Source organism: Callospermophilus lateralis, chromosome 12, assembly GCF_048772815.1.
Source record: "Callospermophilus lateralis isolate mCalLat2 chromosome 12, mCalLat2.hap1, whole genome shotgun sequence".
Taxonomy (NCBI): domain Eukaryota; kingdom Metazoa; phylum Chordata; class Mammalia; order Rodentia; family Sciuridae; genus Callospermophilus; species Callospermophilus lateralis.
Window position 1 is genome coordinate 111,583,736 of NC_135316.1, and position 27,850 is coordinate 111,611,585.

At 40.6% G+C, this 27,850-nt stretch overlaps 1 protein-coding gene across 3 annotated transcripts; it reads left to right on the top strand.

Moving 5' to 3' along the window:
- The first annotated feature begins 989 nt into the window (after window positions 1–989).
- On the top strand, window positions 990–27,654 carry Cdc16 (cell division cycle 16). 3 transcript variants are annotated; one of them, XM_076872729.2, is made up of 18 exons: window positions 990–1,131; window positions 2,274–2,328; window positions 2,421–2,518; window positions 3,492–3,530; window positions 3,816–3,956; window positions 5,778–5,937; window positions 6,849–6,940; window positions 7,393–7,526; window positions 8,588–8,667; window positions 9,610–9,659; window positions 10,966–11,039; window positions 12,565–12,690; window positions 16,843–16,995; window positions 18,279–18,342; window positions 20,927–20,988; window positions 21,950–22,085; window positions 23,629–23,719; window positions 26,253–27,654. In XM_076872729.2, exons 1-18 carry the CDS (start codon window positions 1,084–1,086, stop codon window positions 26,510–26,512), a joined length of 1,863 nt encoding a protein of 620 aa, XP_076728844.1. In that variant the 5' UTR covers window positions 990–1,083; the 3' UTR covers window positions 26,513–27,654. The 3 variants fall into 3 exon arrangements, with proteins under 3 accessions (XP_076728844.1, XP_076728845.1, XP_076728846.1); XM_076872730.2 differs by having other exon boundaries at window positions 26,347–26,462; XM_076872731.2 differs by having other exon boundaries at window positions 1,002–1,029.
- The last annotated feature ends 196 nt before the right edge of the window (window positions 27,655–27,850 follow it).

Sequence of the window (27,850 nt, forward strand, 5' to 3'; positions counted from 1 at the left end):
GGTCCAGCGTAGCCCCTCCCTGCCTCCCTCCCCAGAGGGCCTCCCGCCTTCCTCCCAGAGGGTCCAGCGTAGCCCCTCCCGCCTTCCTCCCAGAGGGTCCAGCGTAGCCCCTCCCTGCCTCCTCCCAGAGGGTCCAGCGTAGCCCCTCCCTGCCTCCTCCCAGAGGGTCCAGCGTAGCCCCTCCCTGCCTCCTCCCAGAGGGTCCAGCGTAGCCCCTCCCTGCCTCCTCCCAGAGGGTCCAGCGTAGCCCCTCCCTGCCTCCCTCCCCAGAGGGCCTCCCGCCTTCCTCCCAGAGGGTCCAGCGTAGCCCCTCCCTGCCTCCTCCCAGAGGGTCCAGCGTAGCCCCTCCCTGCCTCCCTCCCCAGAGGGCCTCCCGCCTTCCTCCCAGAGGGTCCAGCGTAGCCCCTCCCTGCCTCCTCCCAGAGGGTCCAGCGTAGCCCCTCCCTGCCTCCTCCCAGAGGGTCCAGCGTAGCCCCTCCCTGCCTCCCTCCCCAGAGGGCCTCCCGCCTTCCTCCCAGAGGGTCCAGCGTAGCCCCTCCCGCCTTCCTCCCAGAGGGTCCAGCGTAGCCCCTCCCTGCCTCCTCCCAGAGGGTCCAGCGTAGCCCCTCCCTGCCTCCCTCCCCAGAGGGCCTCCGCCCCCGGCCCCCTTCCCGTCCTCCCTCCCAGAGGTCCTCCCGCCCGGCTCTCCGCCTCCCTCCCAGAGGCCTGGCACCGCCCCGCGCGCCTCCCGCATCTCCCCGAGAGTGCCTCGCGCTCCTCCTTCCGCGAGGCTCCCGCCTCTCCCCCAGAGGGCCTCCCGCCCCACTCACCGCCTCCCCCTCAGAAGGCCTCTCGCTTTCCCCCGTGAGGGCCTCCCGCGGGGACACAACCCCACCTTCCTGGGCGCGCCCCGGAACCAGCGGCGCGACGTTCCTTTCCAGCTCCTGGAGGGGCACTTTTGCTGGGGACTTCCGGGGCGGGAGCTGTCGGAGCGGAAGTGTCGTTGGCGCGAGGGTTCCGGCGGCGGGAGCGGTTCGGGAGCTGTCGGAGGTGCGGGCTTTGGAGGGCGGCGACGGTTGCGCGCACTCGGCCGGCCGTGCGGCCATGAACCTTGAGCGGCTGCGGAAGCGTGTCCGGCAGTACCTGGACCAGGTGCGGGGCGGCCGGGGCACGCGGGGCCGCGGGAGGGCGCTGGCGGTGGCCGGGGACCCGCGGTGCCTGAGGGAGCCGAGGCGCGTTCAGAGGAAGCGGCCTGGGGTTCGGCTGGCCGGAGGCGTGCTTCCCAGAGGGTCAGCTGTAACTCTGTGTGGCCGCGTCGCGCGAGTGGAGGCGAGACCCAGCTTGTCGCAAGGCCGGCACGAAGTTCTCGCGCTGCGTGGGCCCCCGCCCCGCCCCTGCACAGCGAGTCCCCGGGAGGCGGGCGAGGTCGGTCCCTGTGCCCAAGGGCCCGCTGGCCCCGAAGAGGGAGGCGGGGCAGGCCGCGTCGGATGCAGTGCGAAGCGATGTAGCGGGTTTGTGCAGCAGGCCGGAAGGCAGCGTTTCTGCTTTCCAGAAGTTAGTTTAGTCGACGCTTCGTGGTCCCTTTCGTGTGGCCCTCGGACGTGAGAGGAGTAACGGGCCTGCTGTCCGAATCCGTGAGGCGCCTCGGAGCCGACGGCCGGGCCCGGCCTCTCCTCCTGCCCGCGGCCTGCAGCTCCGTTTGGGTTGGCGTCTGGGGAAGTGAGCCCCGCCCCCGCCAGGGGTGCGAGCCAGGGGCTAGAGCTAGCTAGCTTTGACAGGCTTGTGAGTGCTGTCTTCTTGTCGGCTTTTTTGTTATAGTTGACCAGAGGAGGTGACCTTCCCTGAGGTCATTGATAGTTGATGAGTGTTTTTGAGTGCTGTGGATATTACAACTAAGGTACTTGTGTAGTGTTTTATGTACTCCAGTCCTCTTTGGACAGGAAATGCTAATGACTAGATATTGGAAAATACTGTAGAATAATCATTTCAGTTGTCTACTGTTTGCGCTTGTAGGTACTTTTTTTTTTTTTTTTTTGCTTGTGTATGAACTTTTAAAAACCAAATTACTTTCTTGAATTGTATATACAAAGATCTGAGTATGTTTTACTTGTACCATTGAACCAAAACTCACCCTTGTTGACCTATAAGAAAAAACGTGGTTGGTAGACCTTTGCTATGTGTAAAAACTTGTGTTGCTGTGCTGACTTCATATATGGCATTCTAATAATAGTACACAACTGTTCAGAGCTGTGGGAATGACAGGGTAGTCACCCCTTGTTTGTTTCTGTTTGCAGCAACAGTATCAAAGTGCTCTGTTTTGGGCAGACAAAGTTGCTTCACTTTCTCATGGTAAGTGACCAATGCTATTTTTTTTTTTTTTCTAACTGATCTTTAAAAATTTCACTTTTTACCTCTGACCATTTATTTAATGTCCTCTCCAGAGGATCCCCAGGATGTTTATTGGTTGGCTCAGTGTCTTTATCTGACAGCACAATATCATAGAGCAGCCCATGCACTTCGGTCACGAAAACTGGACAAAGTAAGTATGTTAATAATGTAAACTTAAAAAGCTTTCGAAGCTGTAAAACAGTCATTAGATAGGTATTTTAGTTGTATGCTTGTTTATTCTCACATATTTAAAGAAATTCACCTTTTTTTGAATGAAAACTTCTTCCTAATTTATCACTTTATTCCTTCCTTCCTCATCCCATCTAGTCACTAAGTTCTGAAAATTGTGTTTTTGTTGTTTGTTTGTTTTGAGATGTAGTCTCTTTATGTTGCCCAAGCTGGTTACAAACTCCTGGAATCACAGGCACATACCATCATGCATGGGCTTGAAAATCCTATTTGTATGTAGCTCTGAAACTCTGAACATTTCTTTAGATTTTCTTACCACTTACATAAGTAAGGCCTTCAGTTTATTAGTTGGAGTCTACGTTCTTGTTTTTTCTTCAGTAACGTTTTCTTCCTTTCCACCTTTCCTATATCCAGTCCTTTTTACAAACTATCACAAGGGAGAATTTCCTAAAATACAGTTCTGATTGTGTTACCCAAAAAATCATTCAGTGATTTCCCTCTGCCCACTGGATAAACTCAGACGTCTTAATAGTCGTGGAGGTCCCATCACTGCCGTTTCAATGCATATAGCGCATACTCCAGTCAGTTGGGCACCTTTCAGTTTCTTGGACATGGTAGCAGGTGTTTATGCTACATTCTGCTGCCCAACCAGCTTCTGACTTGGCTTCCCCTGCAAATGTTTTCTTTTTCAGCTGGCTAGTGCTATTATAGTGTTTTGTGTTGTGTTCATTCCCCGCCCCCCCACTGTAACATTTTCACTACTTTTTAAATTCGTGATACCGGTAAAAAGTAGGTTAGTGTTGAATATGGGCTAAAGAGACTGGAATTTTTGCTGCAGGAGTGAAAGGAGAAATTATAAAACTAGCTGTCTTGTGCTTACAGTTTTGTTTTAAAATGAAAATATGTGACAATTTTAAAAATAATTTCTTTCCTAGTTGTATGAAGCATGTCGTTACCTTGCAGCTAGATGCCATGTAAGTATGCTATTTTTCCTTTTTATTTAATAAAAGTTTGATTATGTGAGCATTGTTTCCCTTATGTATATATATGTGAGAATTTGGGTAATGGAATTTGGCAGGTTATTGTAGTATTTTGTGAGGAAATGTGTTTTTCTTTAGTATTGTTTGCTATGAAATACTTATTTACTAAAAGCTGACATATATGAAGAAAACTGTAGTTCAGACAATTTAAGTGGATATATGATCCGTTTAAAATCTAGAAGTCATGTTTGATGAATTGTATGTCTGTTTCCTACATAGTATGCTGCAAAAGAGCACCAGCAAGCTCTTGATATTCTTGATATGGAGGAACCAATCAACAAAAGACTATTTGAAAAATACCTGAAGGATGAAAGTGGCTTGAAAGACCCCTCCAGTGACTGGGAAATATCACAGTCCTCGGTGGGTAGTTTTGTTAGCATGCCTCAGAAACAGCAGTAGGAAATGCCCATGTTAAGTGGCAGACTTTCTTTTACTTGTATATTACTTAAAGTAATTAAGTAATTATGATTTCCAGCTTATTTCCCCACCAAAACCAAAGAGTCTGAGAAATTTCTGAGTAAACCATATGTTGGAAACTAATGATATCCTCTGAGGCTGTGTCTGAGAGGCTGACCTTAGACTTGCTTCTCAGATGAGGTGCCATGAATTGCACCCTCAGGGGGAATAATCTTGCTTACTTTGTTCTAACAGTGTTTTGGACCTGCCCACCCAAAGAACTTTACCTAGCTGAACTTGTTTGCAGGGAATGTTGTGTTTGGTATGCTTCAGTTTATGTGCTTCTTACCACCATGAAATTGCAAGAGATTTGTCTTAGAGAATGACCCTCAGTCAGGCCAATAACCTGGATCATTATTCCTTTATTTTTAATAGTTTAAGATAAAATTCCATACCACCTAGTTTATCCATTTAAAGTGTACAGTTTCTATGGCTTTTAATATATTCATATCTGTGCAAACCTCAGTTGTAGAACATTTTTGTTACTTAGAAAGAGACCTTCCCCCATTAGTGGTCACCCAAAGATCCACCTGTCTCTATAATTGTAAGATTTATGAAGGAACTTGGTTAGTCTGCTTTTCATCTTAAAATGATAGGTATATTATACATTCTGGGTGCTCACGTGCTTTTTTTTAAACCACTCATCTATATGTTTAAGCACATTAATTTTAGTGCTAGATGCATAGATGAGGGAGATTGGTATTATCACTATTGTTTTTTGGATTTCTTGTTCATTAACTTATCTCTTATGAAATGTATGATTTATTTGTAAAGTATTATTTCTTCTTTGAAATTGCTTTTTTTGCTGGGTGCATTGGCATACATCTATAATCTCAGCAACTTGGGAGCCTGAGACAGGAGGGTTTCAAGTTCAAGGTTACTCTCTACAACTTAACAGACCCTAAACAGTTTAGTGAGACTCAAAATAAAAAAGGCTGGAGATGTAGCTCAGTAGTTAAGTGCCTCTGGGCTAAATTCCTAATACCCCCCCCACACACACACACACACAAAAAGCAATTTTTTTTTTTAACACATCATAGGACACTGCTTAATTTAGGGACTAAACTAAGCATGTCTGTTAATTTTTAAATTTTGGTCTATGAATTTTCTCCATTTTCTTGATCATTTTTGCTGCTCATCTCTGGAGCATCTTTGAGCTTGGTTATGTGTTTCTTGAGGCTCAGGTCTGGAATGCGAGTCAGATTCTACATCCTGTTGATGGTCACAAGGTAGCCAGCACCATACATGGCATTTTCTCCTTTTTACAAGTGAGGCCAAGCCCAGTTAATTATTATCCAGGATCACACACAAGTTTCAGGGCTGGAAAGTGAACTGAGGTCTGTGGGCTCCAGCAGTCCATGCCTTTGACCACTGGGACTATGGGCTGTCTTGTTGCCAATTACTAAGACTCACCGAGATCCTCTCATTAGGATCTATCTCAAATTATTGTTTGTCTTACAGTTGGATTTTACACACATACAGCCTGCTATCTCTAAGTCATTGCATTATTTGGGGTAAAACAAGTAATATACCTAATAGCTTTGCTATTTACATCAGTTATAAAGATTTATTGAATAAAGTGATCAGAGCCCAGGGAAGACAGATGAAAGAAACTCTTAGTCTTCATGTGTCTGTTAGTTCACACTATGCTTTGATAGTTGGGATGAGTTGAATCCTTATTTAAAAGTTCTGACTTAGTATGTACATATCATATTTTTCTACCAGATAAAGAGTTCTATTTGTCTTCTACGAGGGAAAATCTACGATGCTCTAGATAACCGAACTCTAGCTACCTACAGTTACAAAGAAGCTTTGAAGCTTGATGTGTACTGTTTTGAAGCCTTTGATCTTTTAACATCACACCACATGCTGACAGCACAAGAAGGTTTGGAAACATGGGTGTTTTTATGTTTAGCACAATTAATACTGTTTGGATTGTCTTCTCTTAAATCTGTATAATCAAGAGCAGGCTGTCTACAGGTTTTAATAGACCTACTGACTTTCTTAAGGTCTTCAAACATGAAGCATGTTGCAAAATGCAATATTGTGCAGTGCCTCTTGCTGTCAGAATCTTGAGAGACTGGACATCACAAGGTCATATTTTTGAGAAGCAATTTGAGATAATATAAACCAGGATTTCGATGTCTGATTCAGTGATTCTCAGCCTGACTGCACTGTAAATTCCCAAGAAGCTTTAATAACATCAGTGCCTGGGTCCCGGCTTCAGACCAGTTTGGTCAGAACCTCTGGAGGTAGGGCTTTCACATCAGATGGTTTAAAGCTTGTAGTTGACCCTAATGTACCACAGGGACCAAGAGCCTCTGACCAGGTGTATTGGTAGTGGACAGTCAAGGAAACAGGAAATGGGGTTGTTGAAGTGGTTCTCAATTGCTGGGGTTGTGTCTGGAGACTTTGGTTGTCATAACTTGGGGCATGTAGTATGGAGGAAGGATTCTGTTGGCATCTGTGGGTAACGGCCAGAGATGCTGCTAAACTGCAGTGCATAGGATGCCTCCCAACAGAATGGTCCACAAGCATCAGTAGTGTTGAACCCAAGGCACTCCACGTGGCCACTGACTGCACCCCTCTGGAGGCCTCCGGGCCCTAGCCCTCAGTTGATCTATGTTTCCTAGGCCTGGGAACCACTGTCTCAGCTTTCTCTGGTACATTTTGATCTTTCTATTTTCTCTTGAGTTGATTTATTTAGATCAAGAATTATAAAAGAGTATTTGTAGTTATTAACCTTTTTTTCTCATATTATGAGGACATCTTTTTTTATTTCTCATCATTTTTAAGAAAAAGAACTTCTTGAGTCACTACCTCTTAGCAAGCTCTGTACAGAAGAACAGGAATTGCTGCGTTTTCTGTTTGAGAACAAATTAAAAAAGGTAAGGAAAAATGCAGCATTTGCTTATGTAAATTTCATTTCATTAAATTTGACCTTTATTCCTTATTATTTAAATTGTTAAAATTTTTTATTAGCACGTTTACAAGAAGAATTAGATTATTTTAACTATTTGGTAGGATTCCTAAAAAAGCTTTCAAAATGTCTTTCTCCCAAGGACTCCTTATTCTAAAAGTTTGAATTAGTGCATGAAAAAGCAGATTTTTTTCTTATTCTTTCTGAATCTCTGTGATATGCTGCCTATTGTGGAACTCTTTTGATTAAATTGAGAAGAGAATTAAACTGATTGTGAGGAGTGCTGATGAAACTTGAAGTTTTTAGGGGCTCACATATGTCCTGTGTAATTGTTTTAACCACTTGGGCCAAACACAGAGTAAGTCTTCCTTTTGATTTGTTATTATTCATTGAGTTTATCTTTATATTTCTCTGTTCCAGTATAATAAGCCCAGTGAAACTGTCATCCCTGAGTCGGTTAATGGATTACAAGAGAATCTAGATGTGGTAGTGTCTTTAGCTGAGAGACATTATTATAACTGTGATTTTAAGATGTGCTACAAACTTACTTCTGCGTAAGTATGCTCACCATTTTTGTGTTTGAACCTGAAGTTTAGTCCACATCTACATAATTCAAAGACGTTTTCCCTGAGTAATCTCAAACTAGATGATGGTTTAAATTACCTTTGAATAATTCTGAATAGGCTGCTGCTTTTAAAAAAGCAATTTATAGCCAAGTTTTTTCATATTTGTAGGCATATTATAACAACTTTGGAGAAACATACATTTCTATCTTCCCAATCTTGATAGTTTTTATAGTTTGGAAGTACAATTTTGACGTGACACGTAATTTCATAAAATACTTTTCTTTGAGACTAGAGTTTAGTGGTCTATAGTCTTTGAGACTATAGCTTAGTGGTAGAGTGTTGGCTTAGCATGTACCAGGTCTTGATTTGGTGTACAGCACTGAAAAAAAAAAAAAAGAAAAAGTCTAATACTGTCCTGGGTGTTCTGTGATGTCTGGCATACTCATTAGCTAAGTCATCTCCCCCACACACCAGTTTTCCAGTATGCCAAATCAGACTTGTCTTTTAGCTAGGTTGTATTCTATTATTTTGAGGGTCTTTGGGTTGTTTAAAATTCTTGGAATCAGAAATTTAATTAGCAAATACCTGCAATCTATTTAATGGTTTAAACTTGTAAGCCTTTAAATAGTTGGAGAATTTATGTATTGAGATGCTATTCACTTAAAATAAATGAATGTGATAATATTTGTTTTTATTCCTACCAAATTCACCAGAATTTTCTCTTTGCTTTATAACCTGATCATTGCTGTTTTGTAGCCTACAGTATCATGTATGATGTTTAATAATTAAACATAGCCAGTTATGATGAGTTCTGTCATGTACCACTTCTGTACCATCATTTAAATGGATTTTGTTCTTAGAAGAAGGGAAGGTACAATAATCTTGCTATGAGAAGAGATTTTATTTGATTGGGAAGGGTAGTGACTAGGGTAAAGGTCAGATCTTAAACTGTATTTTTATGAATAATTAAACTTTTTTTTCCATTTCCCTAATATAGAACTTTTCTACCTTTCTCATGTACACTTCTGATGTGTTGCTTTAACTTTCAGAGTAATGGAAAAAGATCCTTTCCATGCAAACTGTTTACCTGTACATATAGGAACTCTTGTGGAGCTGAATAAAGCAAACGGTATGAATTTTCTTTTTAATGAAGATAATTCTTGCTGGGTGTGTTTGCCAATGCCTGTAACCCCAGTGATTTGAGAGGATAAAGCAGGAGGATCACAAGTTCTAGGCCAACCTCAGCAACCTTTTGAGACCCTGTCCCAAAATTTTGAAAAGGTCTGGGGGATGTAGTTCAGGCAGAATGCTCCTGGGTTCAATATCCTTAGTACCACCAAAAAAAAAAAAAAAAAAATTCCATGTAATTCTTAAATTTAAGAAAAAGGTTAGGGTAAGAATTGTTTACTATTTAGAATTTGGAAGGGAGCATAGTTTTTACTTGGGTTTTCCACATTTTAATTTCAGGAACATTTAGTTGTGTTTGAGCAATAATTGCCCTTACATCTTTAAAACTCAGTATTAAGTCTCTCAGGGAGCAGGAAAACCTAAAAACATCCTAGTTCTAAACCCCTGCTTCTCTCTGGTCCATAGACCAGCACCATCACATCCCTTAAGCTTGTAAACTACCGAATCCAAAATCTGCATGTAGGACATGCCTGCATGAGATGTAAGGACTGGCATGTTTGTCAAGAGAAAGTACTCTATTGCTGATGGTTTGGCAGTAGCCTGGGACTTAAGAGGTGTAGGGTTCTAGGGTAGGCATGGTGTTTTGAAGGAACCTTGCCACTCCTGGAGTGCTTTACTCAGGGCTTCTGTTCCTGCATCACCCACCACATGCCCTCCACCTAGTTTTCCAAGCACTCAGCAGGTGTTCAGTGTCCTCTGTGGGACTGGGGAGGATGTGTCTGCCAGGTGGGATCTCTTTACCATCATTTAAATGGATTTTGTACTCAGAGGAAGGGAAGGTATGAGATCCTTACTATGAGAAGGGTAGTGACTAGTATAAAGGTCAGATCTTAAATTGTATTTTTATGAATAATTGAATTTTTTTTCCATTTCCCTAATATAGAACTTTTCTACCTTTCTCACAAACTGGTGGATTTATATCCTAGTAATCCTGTAAGTAATATCTTTTTTTCTTACCTGAACTTTAAGAAAATACTTAACTAGTATTTATTTATTTATTTTAATTTTTTTTATCTTTTTTTTATTGGTTGTTCAAAACATTACAAAGCTCTTGACGTATCATATTTCATACATTAGATTCAAGTGGGTTATGAACTCCCATTTTTACCCCAAATACAGATTGCAGAATCACATCGGTTACACATCCACAATTTTACATAATGCCCTATTAGTAACTGTTGTATTCTGCTACCTTTCCTATCCTCTACTATCCCCACTCCCCTCCCCTCCCATCTTCTCTCTCTACCCCATCTACTGTAATTCATTTCTCTCCTTGTTTATTTTCCCATTTCCCTCACAACCACTTATATGTAATTTTGTATAGCAATGAGGGTCTCCCTCCATTTCCATGCAATTTCCCTTTTCTCTCCCTTTCCCACCTCATGTCTCTGTTTAATGTTAATCTTTTCTTCCTGCTCTTCCTCCCTGCTCTGTTCTTAGTTGCTCTCATTATATCAAAGAAGCTTAACTAGTATTTAGACAGTAGTTTAAGTACAAGCAAATAATATTTAAATCATTGGGGCCAATCTCCTAGTCCTAGTACATAAGATTTAGCAGCATTGATTTCTTCACTCCATGAAGAGATTTTCTAATTATACCAGAGCAATAACCTTAAAACAAAAACCTTTTTTTCTAATTATAGAAATTATACATTTGTTATTTTGAAATAGTATGTAGAAAAATATAAAATATGGCTCATGCCAATCACATACCTGCCTTTCCTAAGGGATGTAATTGATTGGTAGCTTTCTCAGATTGTCTGTGTGAGACGGTGTACTGAGATGTGCACTGATTGAATCAGTGTGTCTTCCAAACTGCAGTGGATCAGAATGGAATACTAGGAATGGAAAGTGGAATTTGGAACTATGTCATTAAAAACAGAAGCCAGCATGGTCTGTCTCAGACAAGACAAGAATCTGTCCCTACCTCAGTAAACTGGAACTCTTAGTGCAGGAGAATCAGCTAATGAAGAGTCAGAAGAACTCTGCAGTGAGAGCCAGGGACAAGCCAGGATTCAACAGGCTGGTGTCCTTAGGCACCTTGTCTTCTGGGGCAGCCATCTGAGAACACCATGGAGTTAATAATCCCTTCTCCTCTAGGACCTCAGGTAGATAGACTGTATTAGATAAACTTGTAATTTGAATTGGAACATCTGATCTACCTCCTGTCTAACTTAGCTTGTTAGGGTTGTAGTTCAAAGTTAAGCATCTTTGGTCATGGTAAATATTGAACTTTTTAGGTTTCTTGGTTTGCAGTGGGATGTTATTATCTCATGGTGGGTCATAAAAATGAACATGCCAGAAGATACCTCAGGTATGCATTTTTTTCTTCCTTCTGTAGTCAACCCTAGGAAGAGATTTCTTGCTCATATCATATGCTTTAATGCTATAAATAATAAGTACTTAAAAGCAATGTGAAAGAAAAAAATATTTTCAACATTTTCAGTTCAGTTGTGTCATGTGTTCCTTGTTCTTTATGAGGGGAGGTAAAAGATATCAGTGATCTATATCTCATTCTAAAGGAGAATATTTTTTATTTTATTTATAAGCAAGAAATAATAGGAAACAGTACAGAATAACAGTTTGAGAGGTTTTATTTTTCATTTACAGAGATATCATTAACCTTTCGCCAGTGGCGGTGAAATTACACAAAACTTTATGTGAGGTTAGGGTCTCCAAACAGAATTCTTGGCAGAGTGAACAGCTTCCTGTAAGGATCAACTGTGCATTTGGCTTAAGGAAAAGCATGCCACCCAATCATACATAAACACCCAATAATAAATAATCTTAACCAGATTATGTAAATGTAGAGAAATGCCTAGGGTGATAAGAATAGTTTTTTTTACAAAGACTTCAAGTGCAATAATTCCTGTGATTCCCTCTGCAAACAAAATAGAAAAGGACATCCAAGGAAAAGAGCTTGTTTATGATCTAGAATTCTAATCCAAGATCTATGATTTACTAGCCATAATTCCTGGGAAGAGTCACTTTCTCTGAATCTTCTCTAAAAGTGGGAACAATGTAGTACTTACATGCCAGATTGACATGAAAGCACCTTGCACTCAGAATGAAACAGGAAGCATTCTCTGGTTGTGTTCAGTACTTGAGAAAAGTCCAAGCGTATTGAGGTGGTCAGTTGTGAAAGTCTTTGGACTGTGCTTCTTTAACTTAGTGTGTGATTCCATGAATGACTGTACTGGAAATGGAACATTTGGGTGAAAGAAGACATAGAAAATAAAATGCTAGAGAGAAAAGATCACTTTCCATGTTTTGTGATATGTTTTCTCTGTCCTGTCCTGGGTTAACCATTACCATGTTCACTAATTGAAGACTAATTATGTATAGTCCAGTCCATTCTAGAGCCTGCAGTGAATCTCTTCCCACCAAGGAGATCACTTAATCTCTCATGCCTCGATACAGATGTCTTTAAAATGTAATTAGTTTGTCTTGCAAGTTGTTAGGATGAGACAATGCATCTGAGACAACAGGGAGGTGCCTGGCACAGAACAGGCCCTTGTTTGATGGCTGCTGCTGCCCGCACAAAATGGGCTCCTGGATAAGATAATGCTTTTAGTCATATGCAGAATACTAATGGGTTCAGCCACAGAGCCTTTTTAAAAAGAGGTAGATGTCTCCTAAAATTTCTTAAAATTTTCATTGTACTGTTAAACATTGTTTTGGTCAGATGCATTAACACAAACGTTACATTAATATTTAATATGTTGATGATTCATTTATTCAATTACTGTTATTAGTCAATATCTTTGAGGCTGTTTATTCATATGAAATTTAAAGTTTAAAAGTAAATATTATTACTGCAATGAATGCTTTTGTTTTAGTAAAGCCACAACGCTGGAGAAGACGTATGGGCCTGCATGGATAGCCTATGGGCATTCGTTTGCAGTGGAAAGTGAGCATGACCAAGCAATGGCTGCTTACTTTACAGCAGCACAGCTGATGAAAGGGTAAGGCAGAGCAAGCTGATTAAACTCCATTAGTTATTTGCTAACCATGAAATGAAATTTGTTAGTACGATTCCTGATGTTTCTTGATAAACAAAAAACATACGTGCTTCTTGTCTAATAGTTTGGTTGTAAAATAACTGAAAATGGAGGGGGAAAGAAGGTAGTGTAGTGAGTTTGCCCAGTAGCTTATGTAGTGCATGAGGAAGTAGGAAATTAGGCTAAGGGCTAAAGCCCTTTTCATGGTTCATGTAAGAGTGAAAATGTTCATGTGAAAATTACTATTGTGTCTTATCTGTTACCAAAAGTTATTTGATGAGGCTCCGTTGGTCATGCAGGACTTTATTTGCCAGTATTGTAGGTTTATGTCAATATTATACATACAGGTATTGATATCAACTGCTGTAAAAGTACCCTAAGAATATGTACTTTGAAAAGTAGAGTATGTCTGTTTTTCTCATTAATCCTTTGGCCTTGCCATTGGTTACTCCTTGTAAAGTGCTTTTGTATGGATGGTTTCCATTGACCAGTGACTCCATCCCTGTGCGGACAGCTGTGCAGAGGGCTGGTCTGCGGTCAGACTGCCTGGACTCTTTCGCAGTTCTTCAGTTTGGTGACATGTGGTAGTGGGCAAATTACTTAACCTGGTGAAAAATAGGAATAATAGCAAAACTTCCTGGTTTATTGTGAGAAGTGATTGGGATAATACCAACTAAAGACTTTGAACAGTGTCTTAACACATAAAAGGGACTCAATGAAATTAGCTACCTTTTTTGCTTATAGAGTCCACAGATAGGATCATATATTTATTTATACTGAATTTCATTTTGATAAGTTTGATCTACCTTTTGACATTTAGTTCTACTTCCAGCTTATTTATTGTCCTTAGTTTTTATAGTCACATTAAATTTGATAAGGATGCTTGTTATATCCCTTCATGGGGACATAAACTATTACTGCCGTTTCTTGCTAAACATAAAACATATATGCTTTTTGCCTAATAGTTTATGAGTTTAGTTTCCACATGTTATGAATTTCCCAAATTTCCTTTTGTTACTGATTTCTCACTCAATTCCACTGTGTCTGAAGAATGTTTTTGTGGGGTCTCAGTCCTTTCCCTATGAGCTAACATATGGTTTATTCTAGAGATGGTGCCAGGTGGGCTTGAGAATTCTGCTTTTGTCGGGTGGAATGTTTTGTGGGCACCTGTTCTAATCTTTTTAGTGTTTTTGGAACCCTTGTTTTCTTGTTGCTCCTGTACCTACTTAATTCTGTCCTTTATTGTAACGGGATATTAAATTTTCAGCTCTTGTTGCTAAATTGTGTTTATTCCTCTGATTCTGGCAGTTTTGACTCTATGAGTTCTGAGTCCCTCTTAGTAGCTGGTGTACAACTGTATTTTCTGGCTGCATTGAGCCTTTCATCATTGTAGAATGTCCTTCCCTGTGTCTGACAGTTTCATCTTTGTCTCTCTTGTCTGATGTTGGTGTAGTCACTCCAGCTCTCCTTTGTGTTATCATGTTTTTTTTTTCCATTTTTAATTTCAACTTGTTTATGTCTTTGAATCTAAAATATATTTCATATAGTTAGATCGTTTTTTTTTTTAATCCAATCCCTACCTTTTGATTGGAGTAGTCCATTTGTGTTTCATACCTTACTGATAAGGCAGGACTTATGTGTGTCTTTTTTGATCCTGTTTCTCATTACTGCCACCTTTTGTGCTAAATACTTCATAGGTAACCATTTTTTTTTCCTTCTATATTTCTGTGTTATTTTCTTAGTGATTATCTCAGAGATGATAATTAACATCTTAAAACAATTTCATTTGGATTATTACCAACTTAATTTTAGTCGGATACCAAAACTTTACTCTTCCTGTCTCCTACGTGCTATTATTGTCATACATTATAAACCTGGCACAGATATATAATTACTGTTTTAGTCAGTTGTCCTTTAATCAGAAAGAAAGAGTTACAAATAAAATACCTTTACATTTATCTGTATTTACCAATGTAGTTACTTTTGCTGGACTGTTACCTGTTTTGTGTGGGTTTGAATTGCTATCTAGTGTTCTTTCCTGCTAGTCTGAAGGAACTGCCTTTAGCATTTCTTGTAGGATAAGTTCTCTAGTAATGGAATCTCTCAGTTATACATTTGTTACCATGATTATTTATTGGTTCTTTCTTTTCTCTCTTTAGATCCGCTTTTAAACCCTTTAAGTGAATTTTTAATTTCATCTATTGTACTTTTCTATATCAGACTTATTACTTGGTTCTTCTTTATAATTTATTTTTATTCTCTGGTAAGACATTGTTCTTATACTTTAATTTTGTAGAAATAAACTTCTCAAGTTCTTTGAATGTTTAAAATAGCTTATTTAAAGGGGATGTAGCTCAGTGGTAAAGTGCCAGCCTAACATGCATGAGGCCATGGGATAACCAGCACTGGGGGGAAAAAATGCAAACTTTGAACAGGTTATTTTAAGGTACTTGTCTTTTGGGGCCACTTCTGGGCTTCTTCCAGAACTGTTTCTGTTGACTGCTTTTTTCCCCCTGTATATAGATCATTTTTTCCTGTTTCTTTATATATCTCCTTATTTTTATTGACAATTATATAATGTGGCAGTTGTGAAAATCAGATTCCCCACCCACCCCAGGACTTCTCAGTGACTCCAGAACTCTGTTCAGTAACTTGAGGACTTTGCCCCTGTCCCAGCATCTGTACTTGCTGGGACACACCATCAACACTCTGGCAATTGACTGCTCTGCCTTAGCCTTTGTTTCCTTTGTGCACAGAGCCTTGAGGTCAGGCAGAGATGTGAGACTGGAGCCTTCTCAGACCTCTCCTTTATGTGTGGAGAGCACATGTGTGTGGCCGGAATCCCCCAGACTGTGTCCTCATGGACATCTACACCCAGATTTCCTTTCAACTTTTTGGCCTTCCACTTGTTTGTCAAACTGGGGTAGCTGCTTCAGGCAGCTGTGGTGGTGTCTAATTGCTGCTGATTTTTGGCAAGCACCCCAGGGATAATGCTTTTTCAGTGAGCTCTGAGGTCATATAAAATGGCTATGAATGGGCCTTTTCTAGGGACTGCCAGGCAGGTCCAACAACAGCAGTCCTCTGAATTGTTGCAGTATCTCCACACTCCTGCCCTCTCCAGTAGCCACTGCTGCTGCTGTTACAGTGGTGGGAAGCTGGGGGAGGAGGTAGGAACAGGACAGATCAAGACACTATACGTTTGTTGTTCTTACCAAAAGCCAGCTATGTTCTTGAATGTGTGCTCCTCAGGTTGTTGTAAGCCCTGGCTCAACTTACACAGTTCTGAAAAACATTGATTTTGACAATATTCTTGTTGCTGTTATGGGAGAGTAGACTTTGGAGGTCCCTTATGGGCCATTCTGAAAGTGTTTTCTTCCAGGTGATTACTTGAAAGGGCACTTCATGACCAAACTGCAGATGAAGGTTTGTCAGTTAGCACTAGATTGTACTAATGCACATGGCAGACAGCCAGTCATGATGTAGTGATGCAGATCATCTTCGAAGAAAGATCATCATATTGTATTCACTGACCAGATAGTGTGGACAGATGCCAATCTGTTGAGACAATTTAGTACTGACTGCCTAGAACTGTCTTAGTGTGAGACAGTTGAATTCACCCAGAAGTGGTTCAGAACTCTCCTACTAGAACCACTGAGAACTGATTATGCTGGCAGTGCACCAAAGGGAGAACTGCCTAGTCTGGGAGAGCCAGGTGGCTTCAGAAAGTGTGGAACTTGACTGCCTCAGAAGGAACATGGTACTGAGTAGAACATGGAGAAGTAGAAGCACTGTCAGAGTGTGAGTGGGCTTCACACAGGCCAGGGGCCCCAGTTCTTCTTTTCTGAATTTTTTTTTGTTTTTGTCTTTTTACTGTGGAGTAATGAAAAATAAAGATGAATAGGTTGGTGATAGATTCTAGAAGTGGCAGCTAAATAGTCTAAAAGGCCATTAGGTATTCATTAATAGTTAAGAGTTAGACAAAAGTAACTTGGTTTTTTTTTTGTTTTTTTTTTTTTTTTTTGACCTATTGTGCAGATAGTATATGAAGTTGACTGATTTCTGCTGAATTACAGTTTGGAGTGTTGATTGAACATGTGGCTTCTCTGACATTTTTAGGTGTCATTTGCCAATGCTGTATATTGGACTTGAATATGGACTGACCAACAACTCCAAACTGGCTGAAAGATTCTTTGGCCAAGCTCTCAGCATTGCACCAGAAGATCCTTTTGTCATCCACGAGGTTGGGGTAGTTGCATTTCAGAATGGAGAGTAAGTAGTGGAAGACCTGGCCCTGTGCTGTCTCTGAGTCCAGCTGACAGGGTACCTCTTCATTAGGTTTGGTCTTTACTTGTAGTGTTTTAGGAGATGGAGGTACCTAGCTAAGGAAGAAAACAAACTCTTTCTTAATCTTGGTTTTCCTTAGAACATAGACCTATGGGTTGAATCTCCTTTGATTGGGCTGTCATGAATTCTGATGCCATGTTGTAGCCCAGAGGCTTGGCAGGGTCCTAGTGATCTCTGTCAGTTAGGAGTTGGATTCATTTGTTTGGGGAAGTTTTTCTGCAATTTTTGAACAAAAATTCTATTTTTAGTTACTAATAATAAAATAAATTGGAATGATCCAGTTTCTGGTTTCTTGGTCAATTGACCGTTTTCTATAGCTTTGGATATTTGTAGAATAAGTGATTTGGTGATTTCTTTGCATGAGATTATAAATTTACAGAGAATAAATCTAGAACATCAGTTCTGTTTATGGCATATATATGTTCTAAAATCTAAAAATTGGGGTAAACTTAGAAGAAAGTTTGAGGCTTTTAAAATACATAATAATAATATAATGCAGTCTGTTTTCAGTATTTGCGAATTCACTTCCTACAAATTGGTCTACTAAGATTCACCCATCACCCCAAAACCAATTTGAAGTGCTTTCAGTCTTTTTGTACACACAGGGTGGGAGAGACTGGAGTCCTCAGAGTGCAGTTGCTGGCTAACCTTGCACAGGGCCACACTTGGCTCACACTATAAACCAGGGGCCTTGTGATCTGTTAAGTGTCACATTTCTCACATTTTGTGCTTCGCCCCCCCCTTTGGTGCTTTTACTGTTCAAAATGATCCCCAAGCTTAGCACTGTGTTTGAAGCTCAGGTAGCTGTGATGTGGCTCAGGGGAGACATGCTGCCAAGTGAACTTCATTCAGACCTGTGTGGCCGTTCTGTTGACTATGAGTTCAGTGTCAGTGGATTGACAATTCGTGTTAAACAGAAACACGTGTGGAGCAGGTGATGAAAATTGTGACCAGAGGTTTACAGGAACCTAAATACCCTGAAGCAAGATAAATCAGTTCTGTTTCCCAAATCACAGACTCGTGTGATATGGATGCTGTTAAGATTAGCCATTTAGCTGACTTAAACTCTGAAGTAAACTAGTTGATTCCAGTAATTTACTCTGCTTCATTTCAGCACTATTAGAAAGAGATACTCAAATTTTTCTTAAAATGGTCAGACCTGTTAGTTTTGAATAACCTATAATCTTTTTTTCTCCTCTCTGTTTTAGATGGAAAACAGCAGAAAAATGGTTTCTGGATGCTTTGGAAAAAATTAAAGCAATTGGGAATGAGGTATTCTATATACCTGTAAATACACATGTCCACACCCTTGAGTGTGGCTACTGTTGAATGAGGAAGATAATAGGGACACTGGAAGAAAGTAACCTGATACCCGTTGTGACAAATAGCTCAATAATGTGCAAGTTGTCAGGCAACTGTTTTATCATGTTGTACAAAATGAGTGTATTTCTGATTCATGGTCAGATGTGGCCCTGGCTGTGACATGTAGGAACAATCGGAACATATGAGAAGAATATATGAAATTGGACATTTTAGGTGGTTAGTGACCACCATAAAGCATCTAACACAATCCTCCTCTGGAGCTTGAAAGAGCCTGTCATTGAGTGGGTTATCAATAAATCTTCTACAGGGCCAGTTGTCATTCAAATGTAGACCACTTGTCATGTCCCACACTATGTGCTGACTGTATATGTAGATCATTCCATGGTTCTAGTGTGTGAAAGATGCCCCTTAAGAATTAGTGCTAGGGCTGGGGTTGTGGCTCAGTGGTAGAGTGTTTGCCTCACGTGGGCGAGGCCCTGGGTTCAATCCTCAGCATCACATAAAAAAATTTAAGTAAAATAAAGGTATTGTGTCCAACTACAACTAAGAAATTTAAAAAAAAATAAAATAGAAAGAATTAGTGCTGTGGACTGGAGCTGTGGCTCAGCGGTAGCACACTTGTCTGGCATGTGTGAGGCACTGGGTTCGATTCTCAGCACCACGTATAAATAAATAAAGGTCTATCAACAACTAAAAAAAAAAAAAAAAAAAGGAATTAGTGCTAATGAACAAACACTCCAAATAGCAAGGCTGTTTGTGCACTGGCAGTATTTAAAATACTAACACTTCTAGACATAAAACTTGTGCATGTTGCTGCTCTTCCCAGTTCCTTTCATTTATATCTTGTGTTATTCTGTTCTGATCTTCACGTCCCAGTTCACTCTGTGCTTATGCACATGTGCTCGTAGACTTTACATTTGCTTTTATCTTCTATGATTGACAGTCTGCAGATCTCCTGTGGTGGCAATCTCTACCCCTAGACCCAGATTCTCTTGTTTTATCTATTACCATCTAAACTCATCAACAGTACATTTCTTTGTGTTTGTGCATGGGTATATATAAGGCAGACTCTTCCTCAGCTGAGTTTTGGGTGGCTCTGGATTATCCTAAGTGTTTTTGTTAATACAGGGTGCCATTTACCACATAGCAGTTTTCATACAGTGCCTTACTATTCATACTGACCCAGCAGCACCAGCATCATCTGGAAGCTCACTAGAAGTGCTGAATCTCAGATCTACTGAATCAAAATTGCCATTAGGCAAGATCTGCAGATGATTCTCATACATAGAACAGTTTGAGAAGCACACTCTTGAGCCACACTTAAAGTTGAAACTATGTCCTTTTAGTCCAAGACACCTTATAGTCTTAGTATAAAAGCACAATACTTAATGTCAAAATGCCCATTAAAAGTTGTATGAGGAGAAAATACTCTTGAACTTTAATTATAAACTGCAGCAAATTGAAAGAGAAGCAGTCTTGCCCAAGAGCCACCAAAGGGTTTGTTTGCATTCACAGGGCTGGGCTTCTAGGGCCAGTCTCTCTTGCTTAGCTGACAGGTATGTGTCAAGTGCCACCCACATCCTGGGAGCTGAGCTGGGCTGTGATGCAGAAACTATTCGATATTTCCTTCCCTCTTGTCTATTGGGGAATGCTAACAAGTATAAGTTGGCAGTAATGACACAGCATGATTGAGGAAATAAAATGCTCAGTTGGATGAAGCTCTCTCTGAACTGAAGTGGTCAGGAAGGCCTTTGGGTGTGTCACACACCTGTCTTGAAGGTGACCAGATCTCAGCCAGGGAGAAATGAGGGGAAGGTATTTCAGGGAGAGAACACCATGTACAAAGATGGGAGCTGATTCAAGTGTGGCTTGGGTTTTGAGTTCACAGAGAATGTCAAGAAGCAGGGCAGAAAGCTTAAATCTGAGTCATTAAAATCAGCCTTGAAAACAGTGTTAGAGTCCACCTTATCCTAGGAGAGTTAGAACACCAGGGGTCAGGCTTGTAGGATGGGGGCCCAGGCCAGATTTTTGCTAATGGGAAGTTGAGGGTTGCAGGGTTGAAGCTATACCCCAAAAGGAGAATGAACAAGCCCTGGAGTCTTGGAAGGTTGGAATGATCTCGTACCCAGGAACTGACTGATGGGGTACTTGGCTAGGGTTAGGGAGTTGGAATGGCTGGAGAGATGAATTAGTGTGGCACACTTAATTTAGAGCTTGTTTAACATTTCTAAGTGGAAACACCTAGCAGATAGATGACCATAAAGATCAGTGTTTCAGAGAGAGCCCTGGTCTGCAAGTGTACAGTTTGAGCTCCATCAGCATGGATGGGCTCTGGCAGAATTATAAGTATTGGGGAGTCCTTAGGAAGTCTCCTCTAGTGGGGGAGACAGGCCCAGAAACCAGCACATCCTCTTGCCTGGTGTGGCAGTAGAAGCACACCAGAAAGCCCAGAGATGGGAAATGTTTCAGTGCAAACAAATCAGGCTAAACGGCAACTTGTGTAACTCGTGGGCTTGATGTTGCTATGTTTTAGGTGACAGTTGACAAATGGGAACCTTTGTTGAACAACTTGGGGCATGTCTGCAGGAAACTTAAGTAAGTGAAGCAGAACATTTTCAGAATGTACTTTGTACCAAAAGTTTGTTTGATTTTGAATAGCATTTTCCACATTTTATTTCATGAGCTCCTCCAGCTTTCTTAAGCATGACTACTCAGATACAACAAGCTTCAAAGTTACTGTTGCTATTTGTCTCTATTTATATAATTTCATTTTAGAAGCATTGAGAATTACAAATAATAGTTACTTTTTTAGATTAAAATTTGCATTTAAAATTAATTCAGAAGAGTTGGGATAATAGGATCTAATTAAAACCATATCCATATTTTCACTTTGTTCTCCTAATGATAGAATAAACAAATGACAGTTAAAAAATGAATTCCTTCTTTAAAATAAGTCTTGGAAATTCTATCCTCAAAACTTAACAAAGTTTATCTCAGGATTCCCTCAAGACTTTACTTTGCATTATAAAGTAATATTTTCAATAGAGAATATTACAAACTATAGCATTTTTCACACCTTAATTCAGCATAAAATCTTCCCCCATCCCAAAAGACTTTCCAGGGCAAGTGTCCCAGAGAATACTTTGAGGAGTGAGTTTTAGACCTTAAAGCAAAACTCCTTGGCTATGTCTAATCTCCTGGTATGGGAGGTTTGCTGTCACATGAGAGGCTCTTTGTGATAATTCACAGGCCAGGATCCAAAATGAGGTTCTGGTTCACTTGTCCCTCAAACGGTGAAACGAATGTATACAGCAGGTCACAAAGGGGTGCCTGGGGTTGGCTAAGGGGGGATGCCAGGAGAATGTTTCAAGGTGTTTAATCCATAAAAGGACGAGTGGAGGCAGTTACCAGTCTGTATTGCTATTTGGTAGATGAGAGTCACTGTCTGTCTCCACAGATTGAGGTACATCTCGGACTTAAAAAGGAGGTACTTTTACTGTGCCAGTAATTGTTTTCTTTTGTTTCCCCTCTCTCCCTCCCCATCTTCTCTCAACAGAAAATATGCAGAGGCATTGGATTACCATCGGCAGGCATTGGTGCTAATTCCCCAGAATGCATCTACCTACTCTGCCATAGGCTATATCCATAGTCTGATGGGCAACTTTGAAAATGCTGTGGACTATTTCCACACAGTATGTCTTGTTTATACCCAGCTTTAGATCTACCACTTCTTTTCTAGGCAACATTTTATTCCTTTACTATTTTAAACTTTTTTAGTCAGTCTTTTTTTCGAGGCAGAGGGAAGTGTGTGTGGTGTTCAAATTAGAGAGAGATGTGAGACTGCTTCTAAATGTACAGTGGGGCATGCTGTTGCCAGGGGTTATCATCATATGGGTCAATCTGGGTGTCTCACAGGTCAGTGCAGAATGTCTGCTCAAGTGAGGGCCTGCTCAAGACAGGGATGCCCCGTCTCTGCTTGGACCCTTAATTCTGTAGAGCACATCAGTGGATGAACAGAAACAACCTGTGCAACCATCACACGGAATCCACACACCTTACTCCATCAGAGCTAAGACACCACGAACAAGCAGGATCACACAGAGACAAGTGTTGCCAATTAAACTTTTATGTTTTTATAATTAAAATATTCTTTTTGAATGTATTTAGACATTATTTTTTTTTAAATCAGGGATCATCTTAATACATATATAAAAAAAAACATAAGTGGTTAATTTCCAACTGGGTGGTCATTATTCCCATTTTCCCAGAATAGTGTCCTGATGCCAGTACACTCCTTTCATTGACTCTGGGTTATTTCTCAGCCACATGATTTGCAAATCTCAACCCTTTCAGCCTTCCACTGGGTCAGCAGAAGATTTTCAGAGAACTACCATAGTTCTGTTTCTTGAGCCTCTCAGCTGTGGCGGATGACAATGTCAGTAGAAACCAGCAGTTGTAAGATATCCCAGGTTCAGAAACATTAAAAGTTAAGAAAATGTGAGCCTTAGAATCAATGTACTAATGGTATTTGGAGAAAGAGGTCAAATTAGGCAATGCAGTCATGCAGTATCTCAAAAGATAAATTCAGTGATAAGTTCAGAGCTGTGTTTTGTTTTGTTTTGTTTTGACTGGTGATTGAATCCAAGGGCTCTACCAATAAGCTACATCCCACATCCTTTTTATTTTGAGACAAGGTCTTGCTGAGTTGATTAGGGGCTGGCCTTGAACTTGCCATCCTCCTGCCTCAGACTCCTGAGTTGCTGGGATTACAGATGTGCACCACCATGCCTTGCATTACTGCTTAAAGGTTATTAAGAGAGATTCTCAGGCTATGTGAAGTCATGAAAGTGCCTCTGTTGTAACCAGAATACTGAGCTAGTAAGAAGTTTGGACTAAGTAAGTTTTCTGGTCTTATTTGAAATATCTTTCAAGTATGTGTATTTGAGTATAATTTATTTCTCTGTTATCTAATTAATGCTGTATCCTCAGAGGGCTTTCTTTGGAGACTTCTTGGGTGGTTTCGAGCAAAAGAACCCAACAGTGATGAACCTCCATGGCCCTCATGTGCCCTCAGCAGTCATCAATTTCTGCTCAGTCTTGGATCTGTATCTGCACCAATACCCCCAACACCCCAACCATGGAATCTCTGGAATATGTTGAAGTGAATCAACGAGGGAATATTTTTTAAACAAAAGAGGGGATTACATCTTAACCATGCTGAATCTTTTTTGACAGGCCCTTGGTCTTAGGCGAGATGACACGTTTTCTGTTACAATGCTTGGTCATTGCATCGAAATGTACATTGGTGATTCTGAAGCTTACATCGGTAAGATTGTAATTGCTCTTGTTGGCACTGTGTTCCATGTTTTAGATTGTTATGTATCTCTGCTTTGGTGTTTTGAATTCTCATCCAAGGTTTTAAGTATCTTTACCTACATTAACATCAGGAAGCTCCATTTAATTCCATATAGCTATGCAGTGGGAATTAGTTTTGAGTTGAGTACTTGCTGCATTGAGAATGCTGTATACATGTGTGAAGCACTGTGTTACAGAAGAATTGATTGAACCACACAGTGGAGGAAAAAAATCTTTGAATGTTCTAATGAAGAAATGAAGGGCTTTGGCCTTTTCAGGGTATAATAAAATGTTAGTGTTTACATTTCAGTAACCTTAGGATGTTTGCATTCACTACATGTGGCATGTAGTACTTTTTTTTTTTTTTTTTTTTTTTTTGGTAATCAGTAATGGGATATCTGATGGAACTACTACACTGGGCACTCCTTTAGGTATAGATACTACAAGATAAGGTACACTGAGGTTAGTGAGAACTTGGTAGGCAGAGTATTAATAGGATGTAAGCCCTAAGGGGAAGAATACAATAAATTGAATGATAACATTAAGAACTTCTATTAATTACAAGTACGGTTAAGAGAGTAGAAGACATGCCACAGAAGTGAATTACAATACGTAACATGTCAAAGAATTTACTTCTAGAGTGCAAGAAATCTGCAAGCCGAGGAGCAAAGGTTAAACAAAAGTGGACAAGCTCTTAAAGAGGACCTTCACAAAAGCTGGTGCCAGGAAGTTATGGAGCATGCGCTTGTATCTACCAGCAGTATTCTCAGGGGAGGGGAGTCGACACCCTAAGGAGCCATTGCACACTCCAGATGGCTGAAGTTACATAGCATTGCTCCCTGGGGAGCTGGAGTGGATACCCTGAGAGACGGTTGCATACCCTGCAGATAACTGAAGTTAACACATGCTTATATGGAGCAGCTGAAACTCTGTATATTATCAGTTACTGGTTGAGTTATAAATGGGTAAATTTCCTAGAAAACTTCATGGCTATTAAAATTATCAGTTATCTCTCGCTCCATTAACAAGGCACTCTAAAACAGTGGTTGGATAGTTTTTGTGTTTTGGTGGAAGACCTCTTGTTAGGCCTTCATCCTAGGCTTTTTGATAGTGTGGTGGGCTCTGGGATGTAAAGGACAAGAACTGAAGCTTCAAGACCTCTTGAAAATTTGTGAGTTGTGCAACATCACTTCTATCACCTGCTCATTAAAACAAGTCACATAATTAAGTTCAGAGGCACGATGGAAAGGGATGTCCAAAGGTGAGGATGTAGGATAACAAGTAACCATATGTAGTTGTACTGCTGGGTGAGCCCAACTGAAACAGTGCCAGAATTGATCAGAGATCATGTGCAAGATTGTTCATCCCGTATTTGCTCATGATTGTACCTAACTGTTCAGCCGTGGGAGAATGGAGAAACAAATTGTGGTGTGCTCAGACAGCAAAACACTATATGGTTAAAAAGACAACTGAGTCTTGTAGCAACATGAAGAATCTCAGTCTGAAAAAGCATATGCACTGAATACTTGTAAGTAAGTCTGGTGGTGATGGAAAAATCAGCGTGGTGAACTGCAGTCTTGGGAAGCTGGGAGTGAAAGCACAGGTGGCTGAATGAGTAGGCAGTGTTCTGCACTTCTGCCTGGTGGTTATGTCAGATGCATATGTAAGAATTCTTGCAGTTGTGCACCTGAGAGGAAGTACATCTCACTGTTCATCTTATAGCTCAGTTCTTCACAATGCTGGGTCAGAACCATAGTTCTGCTGCTCAGCAGCCTCTGTGACTCTGTGAGCTAAGCAAGGACTGAAGGTGCCATGAGTGAGGGATGACTCCCTGCTCTCCAGGAAGTGGTCTCAGTGAGATTTTCAAGTTATCACTCACTACTGGTTTTATTTTTAGGTTTGCATGTAATTAACTGCCAAAATACCCAATCCTGAAAGCTATTAGTTTGAACTATTTAAAATTGTCAGTTATGTCAGAAGTTATTAAAACTCATGAATCTGCTCAGATCTGTCCAAACATGTATTATTGAGGGTTTTTTTTTTAAAGTTTATTTATTTATTTTATGTGGTGTTAAGAATTGAACTCGGTGCCCCATGTGTGTTTGGCAAGCCCTCTACCACTGAGCCACAACCCCAGCCCTGTTGAGGTTTTGATATGTGGAAATGCATTTCCCTTGAGGTTTCTGAGAGAGTGAGATACCCAAGAGGCCCACAGCCAGTTCCTCTCTATAGCAGGGGAGCAGAGTGGTGCTTGTAGGCTTCTTTGGTATTTAAGGGGCTTTGTGAACACTGGCAGGAATCCATAATTACATGTGCTTTCAGAGATCCTCTCGGCGTTTCCCTTGAAAATGGTGGAAAATGAAAGAGAAGGAGAAGAGACTTTTTCCTTCTATTCTGATCTTGGAAGTCAGCTTGACTTATATGGTAGAGGCGGTGTGTATACTGATGGAAATGGCAAATCAGTGATGAAATTTCTTTATTCTAATTGTGGTGTTTCTTTTTAGGAGCAGACATTAAAGACAAATTAAAATGTTATGACTTTGATGTGCATACAATGAAGACACTAAAAAACATTATTTCACCTCCGTGGGATTTCAGGGAATTTGAAGTAGAAAAACAGACTGCAGAGGAATCGGGGCTTGCACCACTGGAAAACTCCAGGAAAACTCCAGATTCCAGACCCTCCTTGGAAGAAACCTTTGAAATTGAAATGAATGAGAGTGACATGATGTTAGAGACATCCATGTCAGACCACAGCACATGACTGCAAACAGTGGTCCCTGGTGTAGGTCAGTATTCCCTTGTGTCCTTGCCATGTCTTAAGAACTTCCCACTTGCTAACATGAACCCAAACTACATCTCTGTATTTAGGATCAGAGGCCTGCCTTAAGAGACTGGATAGCACACCTTTGCAACAAATCTTTTTTGATTCTCTGAACCTATAAAATAGTTACATGTAGTGGAATAAAGAAGATAAACATCCATTATGTCTCTTATTGGATAAACTTCTGTTTTGGTCTAACTTTTGCTTTATGGAAAAGTTGGCATCATGGTAGAGAGCTTCTGTTGGTCCCTTCCCCTTGTCCCATGTCAACATCCTAATAGCATTGACATTTGTCGTGGCTCAGATATCAGTGGTGTGGCCCTTTTAACAGCTGCCCAGATACATGCTGCTTTCACTTATTGTGTCCCCTTTGCACTCTGGTCTGGGGTTGACTCACAGTTTGGAGGAGCGCTCCTCAGGTGGTTTTTGGGACCTCCCTTGATTTGAGATTGTTGGCTGTGCTTCTTGTGATTGGATGAGGATTATGAGTTGGGTAAAACTCAATACAGATGAAGTCAATCCCTCTTCACATTTGACACAAACCTTGATCATAGTGGTGTCTGCCATGTTCTGACCTGTTAATTTCCTCTTTTTCCTTTACGTGCTTTGTGGGGCAGAAGGGCTGAGCTTCATTTCTTGTAGGGGCAATATCCATCCATACACATTTCTTCTTGAAGACCTGCCTCTTCTTTCCTATTTATTTACTAATTCACCCATTTATATTGACTCATGGGTACTTATTTCATATTTAGAATTATAAACCTACACAGTATCAGTTATTTGGTGGCTTAAATTGCTTTAGCTTTAGCCATTGGGTGCTCTTTCAGCTTGATTTCTGTGACATGCTCCCATCCATTTGTTTTCTTTTTTTGTAGTATTAGATATAACATAAACTATGTACTGTACTTAATAATAGTGTGTCAATATTGGTTTATAATTGTAACATTACACCAGTACAAGATGTTAACAATAGTGAATGCTGTATAGGCAGAGGGAGAGAGAAGCAGTACATGGTCGGTGCTTTTTGTTTTTCTGTATATCTGAAACTGCTTTAATAAATAAAGTCTCTTATTGGAAACATACTGATCAATCTATATATGTGTCTTTTTAAAATTTCAAGAGTATAGCTTGGTGGCATTAATTAGTTTGCACTGTTACGCAGTCATCACCACTATTTCCAAAATGTTCTCATTATCCCAGGGAGAAACTCAACTCATTAGGCAATAACTCCCTACTCCTCCCTCAGCCCCTGGTAACATCTAATCTACTTCTCTCTAT

Coding starts and splice junctions, on each gene's coding strand:
- Cdc16 (XM_076872729.2), top strand. CDS start 1,084: ATGAACCTTGAGCGGCTGCGGAAGCGTGTCCGGCAGTACCTGGACCAG. Junction 2,519..3,491: donor GGTCACGAAAACTGGACAAA/GTAAGTATGTTA, acceptor TTTCTTTCCTAG/TTGTATGAAGCATGTCGTTA. Junction 11,040..12,564: donor CATGCCAGAAGATACCTCAG/GTATGCATTTTT, acceptor CTTTTGTTTTAG/TAAAGCCACAACGCTGGAGA.